Genomic DNA, 12,492 nt, shown 5'->3' with positions numbered 1-12,492 from the left:
ATGGTTTGTGGTTTATGCTTTTCATTTTATTCACCTTGCAATGCCCGGAGTATATTAGCAAACAGTTACATATGGAGATCTCTACAACATTGCTATCTCTTATTAACATTACAAATCTCACCAAACCCCCCAGACAGCAATACCAAAGCTCATACATAGTCATCTAAAAATTAAAAAAATAATCTAAAAACGGTTGCATTCACTTGTTTGTTTCTCTGTTCCATTATAGGAACAGAAAAATGTAAATCTGGATAGTGATGGATCTGTCATTAGATGGACTCAAGGAATCCCAATGAACCCCACTTATTATAATAAGGTCCATCAAGTACCCTTTATGTGGGTGAAATGGGGTGCATGCAGAAGTTTTTCGTTCACTATTTGTGATGAAATCTGTGACAGAGGCTCTTACTTGTCCTGACCCAATGACAACTGTATATAAACCATATCCGGACACTGTATGGGACTACTGAGACACTTGTATGGCACGAGTTAGAGGCGCTTAGTCTTTCACCCATCCAGAATGATTGAAAACATTCTCTGTACTAGTTTCATCAGCAAAGGTCGAGTCAAAGGCATCAGGCAGAAGCTAATAAATCTATTACCAGGAAAACGACATGCTGAAACAAGAACGGGTAAGTTGAAGTGTCACTATATGGGACTTTTAGGGCAACTGTGTATCGCTACATGGCACTATTCATAGGTCCTCCATCCATACAAAGTGATTGACACCATTCTTTACAGTGTAGTCAGCAACTCCAACACTTTACATAGGCCCTACTCCACTGATTCCAGCACAGTTATTTTTTTCTGTAGCCCCCACTATTCCTGAGCAATCAGCTTCAGTGCCTGATATGCTAACTAGGCTACCTACTCTTAAAGGGACAGTCCTAGCCTGGAGCAGACAGGCAGGATCTGACCACCTGACAGTAGGGAGTCAAATTAGCATATTGGGTGTTAAAACTGACAGCACTGATTGCTCAGGAATGGTGGGGATTAGAGAAATAATTCCAACTGCACTGGAATCAATGGAGCAACAACTATTGAAGGATCCAAAGATCCAGAGTTAGTGGAGGTCCTCCTGGAGAGATTGTTCTCATGCCAATGAAGATCTAGATGAGATAGTCTAATTCTTAGTCTATCACTTTGGGGTATTGGGATATTCTGGACCTATTGGAGTTTTGTGAAGCCTCCCTACACAAGTTGCGAGCTGATTTTGTATGGGAATGTCACATTCGGTCAGATATTTACCCTGCAGCATACACTACAATGTGACAGGTATCGCTACAGGTTATATATCCAGACATGGTACGGCATAGCCAGATATTGTATGACATTATGTTGACTTCCAAGAAGTATAGTCCTGTTTTGCCCTTGGAGGGTGGAGTACATGGACCGGGAGAAGTACATCTAGGGGCCATCAATGTAAAGGTGGATTCTTACAACAAATTATCAGTACTTACCAGAGAGGTGGAGCGCTTGGTCCGAAAGCGCAGCTGCTTATCAAACGATTCTGAGAATTCTTGTATAGAATTTGACCGTTTTTTCTGTCCCTTGCTCTCAGGCACTGAGGCTTCAACTGAGAATATTTTACTTAACTTGGAGTGGTTGTTGCTTTTGGTGTCTTTATCCCCATGAGGCTCCTTGTATCCCTTCAAGTATACAGGAGATGGTGCCTTGGAAGTCGAGTGAAATCTGGCCACATGCATGGCAGAGAGCTGAGCCTGGAAAAAAGAGGATGAAACTTTAGCATCCATAAATCAGATATAACCAGTTCAGGCCACCAGGGCAGAAGACCTTGCTCTATTGTGCCTGCCCAGATGCACTGAAGCTGGCGGAGAGACGCTAGTCAACCATAAAAGGTGCAAAGTCCTCCAAAAGGGCTACTGCTAAGGACGTTGCTGTTCTATTCATGTGAAACTGGTTTAGACTGTTTTGCACCGTTCTGACACTGGCTAGTTGCCCTCCTCATCTTTGTACTGGACATTGAGTATTTGCTATCCCATTTCTGCTCTGGGTTTCTAGAAGATGGAGAATTTTAGTGATTTCTAGGAACCCTGAGTTTTTAACTTTCTGTCGAGTTCAGACCTTAGCTAGTCTTAGATGAGGAAGTTAAATTGTGGAGGAGTACCATCAGGACAGGTTCCCTAGGTGGAGTTAGGATAGGCCATCAATATTCGACTAGGGAGGAGTCTGAACTCCAGCCAGGACTTCTGCAAATCACTACAATAAAGGGATCCTTGCATTTTACTTCCTGGGGCAGTTACAGGGATTTCCACTACCAAGAAATTTTGACGAAATTCTAAAATAATAAAGGTGCTAAAAATTACAACATTTAAGTCATATGATTCTAGTAACTAATAACATTAATATCTGTAGGATAGGAATGACCCAAATGGCCTCTTCTTGTCAAGCTTCAGCACTGGATGTGTTTCTTCAGTATTATTAGCCGGATTACTTAGTATGATATATTGGACTGTAACTTCCTCATCTAAGACTAGCTAAGGTCTGAACCAGCGCTGCACCTCCCATGAGGCGACCTGAAGCGACCGCTTCAGGCGGCGCTATGCCAGGGCCCCAGGGAGGGCGGCATTTTTGCTTACCTAAGCCCGTCCAGGACAAGCTGTCCTGGACTGGCTTAGCACCGAGCAGTGGATTGGGGAGGCCGCTGGCCTTTTTAGGAGGGGGGGGTCTATGACCAGCCACAATATTAATGTATAGAATCTCCCATAAAATAGTGCAAAAAAAAAAAGATTTAAAAAAAAATTAAAAATAAAAGTTCTAAATCCCTCCTTTCCCTAGAATACATACAAAAGTAGAAAATTACTGTGACACACACACACACACATTAGGTATCCCTGTGTCTGACAGTGCCCGGTCTACTGAATATAGGGGATCTGAAGTGCTCCTCTTCTGTCGGGAAGGGGTTCATAGGAGCACTGCAGATACCCTATATTCAGCCAGACTGAATTCCACGTGGGTTAAGAAAAACAGTCCTCAAGCTCAGGGAAGAGGCAGACAGACAACCAAAACACCCCCTCCTCTTCCCCATCACCCAGCAACTACTGCACCCAAAAACTCCGACCATTTTAATTTTTTAAATTTTCCAGTAGCTGCTGCATTTCCCCCCCTTGGCTTATACTCGAGTCAATAAGTTTTCCCAGTTTTTTGTGGTAAATTTAGGAGCCTCGGCTTATATTCGGGTCGGCTTATACTCGAGTATATACAGTACTATCTCTTCTGTATGTCAGTAGTGATACAGATTCCTCTTGAATATATGTAAGTGTCCCTCTCTTGGTCTTCCAGCTTATAGACCCTTCAGTACCTGCCAGGCTCTGCCATTCACTCTAGTCACTTACTAGGGACCTCCTTTAAACTTGTGCCTCTGTTACTTGCTAACTCTTTGGTTTGGGACCTGGTCACTTGCTGTTCCCCAGGTTGGATTTGAATGGCACGCAGGTGACTTTGCATCACACTGACACTGGGAAAAGCCTTCGATTCAACACAAGGTCCTCTTATCTTCAAGGGACTAGAACTTGTATTCTCTGCTCTGTGTAGTAGTGGATTACACTACACCTGTGGTACAACAGAACCATCTACTGACCAACAATGGTACTGCGCCTTAACAGATTAATACAGTAACATTACTATAAATCACAATATATACTTGTTTACTGTCTATCCTCCAAGAGAAACAGAAACATGGATATATACATATATACAAGACCTTCCCATAAAGCTATCACATTGCTCAGTAACATAACAACTCTCACATGACGACCTACTTGTATTGATAAAACCAGAGACATTAACTCCAATTCACTGAACTGCAATCCAGTTCACTGGGACCTATAGGGGCATTATACATCATAAGGGCCGTCCATCATGTTCAACCCAGGAGAGGCACTTAAAGAGACTGTGTACATTTTGAGGTGGATGGTCCTCTACCACCTTACAGCTGGAGCTGGAGAGAAGTCTGTATAGGCTTCCCTCACGCCTTGCTCTTGGGCAGTTTTGCAGTTTATGGGAGCCTTCACACAGAGTAAACATGCTTGTATTTTTGCAAAATACACATGTAAAAATACACATGTAAAAATAAGACTCCCATTGACTTCAATGATATTTTACAGGCGTATTTTTACAGGTGTAAAAAATATCATTGAAGTCAATGGGAGTCTTAGGGAGCATTCACACGGTGTAACGTGCCGCGAGATTTGGCACGTGTACGCCGCGTGACCCTTTGCGTGCCGTACACGCTCCCATTCATTTCAATGGGAGCGGGGAGCGTATGCGCCGCGCTAGTTTGCGGCCGTGCATTTATTCACGGCCGCAAACTAGCGCGGCGCATACGCTCCCCGCTCCCATTGAAATGAATGGGAGCGTGTACGGCACGCAAAGGGTCACGCGGCGTACACGTGCCAAATCTCGCGGCACGTTACACCGTGTGAATGCTCCCTTATTTTTACACATGTATTTTTACATGTGTATTTTGCAAAAATACAAGCATGTTTACTCTGTGTGAAGGCTCCCTATGAGTGCAAATTTAGACTTTGAGGAGAATTTTCATGGAGTCTCAAAGCAATTGACTAAGCCTCGCTAAGCTCTGGCCAAGCCTAGCTCTAGATTTTTGGATCTACACTTATGGTAACTTGGGTGTTGTAGGTTGAGAGGAGAGAAAGTGCACTTTCGTAATAAAACAGGGTACAAGTTCTGCTCTCCTTAAAGAGTAATATCTCTGACCCCAGACAGTTTTATGTGAAAATCTTCCAATATTGGAAGTGTTTGTAACCTGTTGTACCTACTGACTAAAGTAAATAACTGAAAGTTTTATTGCAAACTACTCCTGTCACCTGCCTAGTCACCCCTAACATCATACGCCAGGAGACATCACATAGAATGTGCCCCAGGGAAATAACAATGACCATCACCAGCACTGCTGTCCCCCATTACTCTGTCAGCCATGGGAATATAGGAGAACGAGTAGAGTGAAGCTACACCACTAAAAACACTAGTAACTCCCCACTACCCTGACACTACCTGTACCCCTTGTTTGCTGCACATGTAATTTTTTTTACACTTAAAACTATGTTGCTTATATCTATTTTTACATGTGCATGCCCAAAAAACAATGGCCATACATGCATGGCTAGGGTTTCATCATACCTCCCAACTTTTTAAGAACTGAAAGAGGGGCAAAGTGTGCGGCGCTACGCGCGCCGCAGCGAATTCAGCCCCGCCCGCTTTATGTTGACTCCGCCCATTCTCATTCATTTTTCATGTGCCCCAACACTGTATAATCCTCCTACAGTCACCCGTAAATTATATGTCCCCCCTCCATCTCTCCCCCAGTTTCATGTCCCCCCATCTCTGTCCCCAGTTTCATGTCCCCCCTCCATCTCTGCCCCCAGATTCATGTCCCCCCATCTCTGCCCCCAGAATCATGTCCCCCCATCTCTGCCCCCAGATTCATGTCCCCCCCATCTCTGCCCCCAGATTCGTGCCGTTCCCCCCTTCATCTGCCCCCAGTTTCATGGACCCCCTTCATTATGTTCCACCTCAAAAAACCACTTATACTCACTTTTTCCTTGCTCCCCCGCCGCTCTCTCCACAGTTTCACTCACAGAGTTGTAAGCGCGATGTGACATCATCACATCGTGCTTACACAGCCACTAGTTGGAGCGCCGCGGCAAAGCAAGGAGCTAAGCTGTGACAGCTCCTTGCTTTAGTCGCAAATGTATTCAACTCAGATCGGCGTCCTCTGGACGTAGATCTAAGTTGAAATCGGCACATACAGTACCTCCCGCCGCTGCGGCAAAGCAAGGAGCTGAGCTGTGACAGCTCCTTGTTTTAGGCTTAGTTCACACGTGAAAAAAGCCTAGCTAATTTTGTCACTGATTTTTCAGCGTCGCTTTTTTTGGACACTGTTTTTTGCATTGGACGCTGTTTTTGACACTGTTTTTGACGCTTTTTCGGTTGCTGTTTTTTTGAAGCTTTTTTTTTTGCACTACAAAAAAGTACATGATAAAAAAAAACGCTAGTTTCAGTCGCTGTTTTTGCCAAAACAGCTGCAAAAATAAGCGACCAAAAACCGCTAGCGGTTTTTTCAGCGCCCCATAGACTCCAATTTATTTTTTCAGGCGTTAAATGCCTGAAGAAAGGTCATGTCGCTTCTTTTTCTGTTAGCAAGATAGCAGAAAAAAAAAGCTAGCAATTCACATAGGGCTACATTTTATGGAGGCTGATTTGGCCGCGAAATCAGCTGTCAAAATCAGCGTCCATGTCCCCATGTAAACTAGCCCTTAGTCGCGTATGTATTCAACTCAGATCTGTGTCCTCTGGACGCAGATCTGAGTTGAAATTGGCACATACCTCCCACCGTCCGGGACCACGGGACAGGACACCGAAATTGTGAATGTCTCACGGAAATTGGGACGGTTGGGAGGTATGGCTTCATTATGATTAGATGGCAAGTTCAACCATTCTAAAACAAGGGTCTACCTAGCAAAGGTGCAGCCAATGTGGGTACTGTAGGGTGCTAGGAGATGTCCCATACTGGCCTACATACAGTATAATTTCTCACAGTATCCCCCCCACACACTATAGTATCCCATAGTGACCTCACCACACAGTATAATGGAACCTTAAGTGTTAATTACAAATATTTCAAAACTTATGGGTTTGTCTGAATCCGAAATTGGGGGCCTTCAAATCCCATAGTATAATAAACAGAGATGATCATAAAAACATAAAAAATAGGCCTAAAAAACAAATGGCTGACTCATAGAATTAAATAGGATCCACGTAGACCTATCCCAGCCAGCTAAAAATTCCATACTTCAGTCTTATTACCTTGTTTCCTACTATATACATATATATGTATAGAGAGAAAGAGGGATAAATATAAATATATAATATAGTACATGCATACGTTACAGGGTTAATCTATCTAGATGCGCCCAGTAAACCGCAGCTCTCATGAAACAATGGCATGATTTTAATCTGATAAATTGTATTCTCTTACTTTCAAAGCCTAAGTATAATACATAGGAAGAAAGAACCGAAGAATGAACCGAGATCCCATTGGTGCTGTAAGTGGAGCACCACAAGATTTACAGATTATCCTCTTTACAGATGACACTAAACTGTAGAGTGATAGAAATGCAGAATGTAATTTTTGTTCTGCAGGATTTAGTGCACTGGGACATGGCATTCTGTCATAATATCTCAGCGATATAGAAGCTTAATAGCACTAACACAGAGAATGCTTTCTCCAGGAAGACTGCCTGATAACATTGTCACATTACGGGAATGTAACAAATGCAAATTTTGGACGGACTATCGGGGTAATTATTGTGGTATCACAGTCACTAATCCCTTAAACTTCTCAGTTTCCAATCAAAGCCACATTAAACTGACTGGTCATTTAGGCATCTTCTCTGTCATTTGGATACTGTAGGTCAATTTACTGTATTTTGTCTCAGATTTATTTTGTTTTTTGGGTGGTGTTAATTTTTTTCTAAATGATTTTTAAAGGGAATCTGTCAGGATAATTTAGGCAAATCTGTCATGGTGGTTTCCTTAGGAACCAGGGTTTAAGTGTCCCAAATCGCCCTGTTATAACAGAATCTGTGGTCACATTAAAATTTAAAAAAAAACTTTATACTCATCTATCACCTGTACTCCTTGTGTTGCCTCAGTTCTTCAGTGAAGCCATCTTGGATTCAGTGCACATGTGCTGGGCCTTTGGCGCATGCGCGGTGAAGTCAAGGTGTACATCTCCTGTTTCACTGAACTGGCACCAAGAGCACCAAAGATATATCCAATGAGATGTATCAGGCTCACCTCTAGGTAAGTATAAAGCTTTTTTATTCTAATGCGGGGTTATAACAAGATGATTTGGGATACTATACCCCTGGTCCATAAGGATTTGTCCTAAACCACCCTAACATGCTCCTTTTAAAGCAGATCTGCCATCTTAACACGCTGGGCTAGTAGCCACATGGCTAAAAAAAATTGTTGTGTCCTTTGGCTGCAGTAGACACATAAGGATTAACTTACTATTTATTCTACGCCAAAAATTGCTGCAGATAGGCGTAGTTGATCTTTCTGCAACCACTTTCAAGTGGTGTGAGGATGACTTGACCCAACAAATTTACTAGAACTCACACCAAAAATTTGAGTGAGTTATACCTAAAAGCTATGCCAGTCCCTGACTGATGTAGATTTTAATTCTGGCTCACAGAAACCTCTTAATAATTCAGGCACATCTTGCACCAGAGGAATTAAGACTAGTTTATGAGTCTCATTCATAAGGAAAGAATTTCCAACACTTCTACAAACCTCCATCACCTGACAGCTGAGTGGAGAAGCAGGGGTGTAGCGATAGAGGGTACAGCGGTGGCAGTCACTACCAGGCCCTGGACTCTGAGGGGGACCCAAAGGTTCCAATGGAAGGTAAAATATACCACTATTCTAAATAGCACAAGGTAGGTAAAGCCCCATTACAAATTTTGCGCTGAGGCCCAGGATTCACCTCCGTAGAGAATGATGTGGATTGCTCTTACGGTATCACAAAAACTTCTTCTAAACCCCTTATAGGCTGTGGTAGAGGTGGTGTGCCAATTGCCAATTATTATTTTGTAGGCTTTGATGTCAGCACAGCCCACATGACCAGTTACAGGCCTCAATGTTGACACAGAGCATATGACATCAATCAAGCCAGAAGAGGACCATGAGGGACCTTCATATTCTGCAAGGATGCCCAAGAAAAGTGAGGCAACATGGTTCAGGCTGAAGAAGCTTGGACCAAAACAATTCCGAGAGCCGAACCTTACAACTATTTGTCAAAAAGAATGCAAAATTGCACTTTCATACAAAAAAACATGCATTCACCTTGCCACTGACCAGCCCTACAGCAGCGTATAAGTGGTGGCAGACTGTCTTTAAGCAGAGTGATCCACTTTAATCACTGTTTATTTACATTGCGGATTGGTACTGTAGACCTCGCCATGTAAATGTCAAACTTGCAGATTTTGCAGAAGGTTTGTTCTGTGGCAAATTCTTGGAAAATTTTTCACTGCTAAATTAACATCTTGTCTGGATGTTAGACAGAAGCACTGACTTAGGTGAAGTTCACATCTGTGGTAGAGACTCCGCTGCAGAAACCACCAGAAATTGGCCGACAGAAAAGACCTGCAGTCAATGGAGTCCATGGGTAACTGCTATTTTAGTGGTCCGGCTCTCCATCTTTCAGGTCCTCCAGTGGACCCAAATGACAAAGAACCCGGATGTGAGCCTAGCCTCAGTTGTTTTGTAGCAGTGGAGTCCTTGGTTATCCATACAAGAGTAACATGAACATGGAGTTTATTCTTCTTCCCATGTTTCCATGGGCTTTCCTGTGCACCCTCACACTCCAAAAACAAACATACTGGTTAAAAGAAATTAACAATGGGGATAAAGGCCAAGCGATGACTATATTGATAAATAAGCAAATACTTCTTGTTGTTCTATCTCCAGTACTATAGAATGGCAGACATCTTGCTATCACATTGACATTAGAAGTGAAGCTGCGTTTCTGTTAGGGGATGTGAGTGGCTTTATCAGATATAGATGTGGACATGACTATTGAAGCCCACTCTGTCTATGCTACACAATTGGTACTCTGGGCTTGGCTCACTTTCGCCTTCTCTGACCCAGCCAAGGAATACACTCTACTCACAAAGGCACATTGTCAACAGTTCTTACTGAAGTGTTTGGCATTACATAGGTTAATGTTAGTTGCTCAGTAGCACGAAACAGTCAGGATCAACTTCAGAAGTGCACTCAGGAATAGTGCAGAAGTGCACTCAGGAATAGTGCACAGAGCAACTGCTGAGTTCTCACAGAGGTTTGTGCTCAACACCAACAATGACCACTTCTCAAGCTCACAATGGATTCACCAAACTAGTCTTCGGCTCAGCTCCGGCATCGCACCGCACTGAATGGATGCAAAGATGGATCAGTACCAGGTAAGGTCTGAGCAGAAGACCTGGAGGCACAGGGTAACCTCAGGAAAATGAGGGCCCTCCTTGTCCGATGGGACTAAGTGGCGTCAAGTCGTAGTGCACCGAGAGAGACACTGCCCACTACACAGTCAATGGCACAACCAGATATCTCCTGTTTGGTAAGACATTGTATCGCCCTCTTCCCAGCAGGTAGACAAAGTAAGTACACAATTGAAATGACAGTATAACATCGTACAATGCAATAAGTCATCAATATATTCAGTACAATACACATAATAATATGTACAATAAGACACATACAGTACAAGCATATTATACAACACAGCTGCATAGACCAATCTTGGGCAAGGACCTAAACTGATCTCCCACTTAAGGCCATTTTCTGACAGGTATTGCCCCTACCACCTCACATGCCAATGGCTTATTGTATGTTGTTTAAAAGTAGCCCAAATATATTGTAGCCTCCTTATACCAAATACTAAATAATCCATTATGGCCCCTGTATGTCTCACTACACCATATTTTTAATTCAGTTTCCCATTGATTGTAAATGGTTTATATAGTAGATAGACAAGAAGTAATTTTTGGATTCTGACCAATGAAATTTATACTAAAACCTATTCCAAACAGAAATAAATCCAAATAAAATAATTAGAAAATTACTTTATTTTACAGTTATTATTATCATTATTATTATTGACTCAAGTAACAATTTTACCCAAAATTATTTAAAACTTTTATTGTAACTCAGGGCTTATTGGACCTAATACAAAATCTATAACCGGGTCCTGCAAGTATGACATCATGTATAGTGCTTGTTTCCTTATATGAGGCAAAGGGACATTTTGGATCTCCCCAGACTCCAAGGCCCAGTAGCCACTGGAAAGATCATTCACGATGGCCAATGGCAGACAAAAATGGGATCTATAAGGGTGCGTTCAGACGGAGTAACGTGCCGCGTGACCTGGCACGTATACGTCGTGTGAGGTTTTGAGCACCGTATACGCTCCCATTGATTTCAATGGGAGCCTGGATCGTATACGCCGCGTTATTTTGTGGCCGTGATTTTGCGGCCGCAAAATCACGGCCACAAAATAACATGGCGTATATGAGACTAACTCCCATTGAAATCAATGGGAGTGTATACGGCGGTCAAAATCTCACACGGCGTATACGTGCCAGGTCGCACGGCACGTTACTCTGTGTGAATGCACCAGGTTGGAAAATTTCATCCATGGTTGATCGAAACTACACGTGTGTGTCATGATCTGCCGAATTTAGACAACCATTTGCCACTTTGAGCTAGCCCATAGAGTCATTGAGGATTGATCACCCAAGTATCAGCTTATGAACTTTAGGACTTTTTGATTCGTACACCATTCATATTGTCACCAGGAGTTCAAGTTAATGGTTCATAAAGATGAAAAAAAAAGATAATAATAATATAAAGTGTGTCCTAAATCCTATATAAATCCTAGGTGCCACGTGATAACCTTTCACATCAAATTTATGAATTCTTATAACTTTCCCTAAACTTCAAAAGTAAATTGTATATGAAAATTCCTATAGGTTCCCTTGGATAATGGTGTTTTACCAAAAGGTTTATATAACACCCAATTCAGCCTCCCCCCTATACGATTATTTTGTCCATTATTAATCCAACTACAGCTCTTTGTATCAAAAACTGCTTTGTGTGAATGTGACCGTATTCTCAGGACATTTAGTGATCCTTTACATATATTTATCCTCTACTTTATAAAAGTTAGACACAACATACCGGGCAAGGAAGCGATGCTCTCCTCTCTGACAGTGCACGGGATTGTCTTTTCCTATGGCTCCTGAGATCTTTCTCACTTTCTTCGATTCCATTATGCCCCCAGAAGCTACTCATCCATTTGGCAAAGAGAATGTCATCATCGTCTTCCTCGTATTCCATGTAAGACAGTCCCAAATCTGGGATTCTCCCGCCGGTGCCGTGAAAAGCCAGGGCAAGTTGTTGAGTGTTTCTGTCAACTACAGAGCAGCTATAGCTAGTGAAAGGTTTAGATCATTTCAAGCCGCCCCCCTCTTAAGCTGACTTTAAGGAAGGGAAAAAAAAAAACAACAAAGCAGCAGTTCAAGCCACGGTTTTTTATATAAGCCAATCCCTTGTAATCTATTTATCAGAGGGGAAGGGAGAGGTCTTTTAATCTTTCCATTACATTGATTCCAAAGTCACACAGCCTAAAGGGTGCTAAATGCAAGTGGCACTGTGTTGTCCGGCTCCCCTGCTGTCTATTGCATCTATCTGTCAATAGCTGTCAGGTCCAGCAGACAAGAACATGCCTTCTAGGTACAGTATGTGCTATGATTTCAATAAGGCAGCAGCTATGAAAATTGGAATGGACATATTGACAATGGCCAGAAACTGGCAGACTTGTTATGGAAGTTTAACAGGCGCAGATGAGTTCTCGGCCAGGGTGACAGCTATTACTGGAGCGGCTGCTATGGG

At 42.6% G+C, this 12,492-nt stretch overlaps 1 protein-coding gene across 2 annotated transcripts in view; it reads right to left on the bottom strand.

The window, feature by feature from the left end:
• LNP1 (leukemia NUP98 fusion partner 1) overlaps positions 1–12,102 on the bottom strand; it is a 29,266-nt gene extending 17,164 nt beyond the window's left edge. Inside the window, exons 1-2 of one of the 2 annotated variants that reach the window (XM_075263659.1) lie at positions 11,779–12,102; positions 1,461–1,721 (exon numbers count right to left, since the gene is read on the bottom strand). In XM_075263659.1, coding sequence (XP_075119760.1) covers positions 1,461–1,721; positions 11,779–11,937 — 420 coding nt within the window. In that variant the 5' untranslated portion in view covers positions 11,938–12,102. The remainder of the gene's footprint in view (positions 1–1,460; positions 1,722–11,778) is intronic. The other variant, XM_075263658.1, reaches the window with a different exon arrangement.
• Positions 12,103–12,492: the final 390 nt, after the last annotated feature.

This window comes from Leptodactylus fuscus, chromosome 2 (genome assembly GCF_031893055.1).
Source record: "Leptodactylus fuscus isolate aLepFus1 chromosome 2, aLepFus1.hap2, whole genome shotgun sequence".
In the NCBI taxonomy this organism is placed as follows: domain Eukaryota; kingdom Metazoa; phylum Chordata; class Amphibia; order Anura; family Leptodactylidae; genus Leptodactylus; species Leptodactylus fuscus.
The sequence above is the reverse complement of the archived record's forward strand: the minus strand, read 5'-3'. Positions and strand labels throughout refer to the sequence as shown.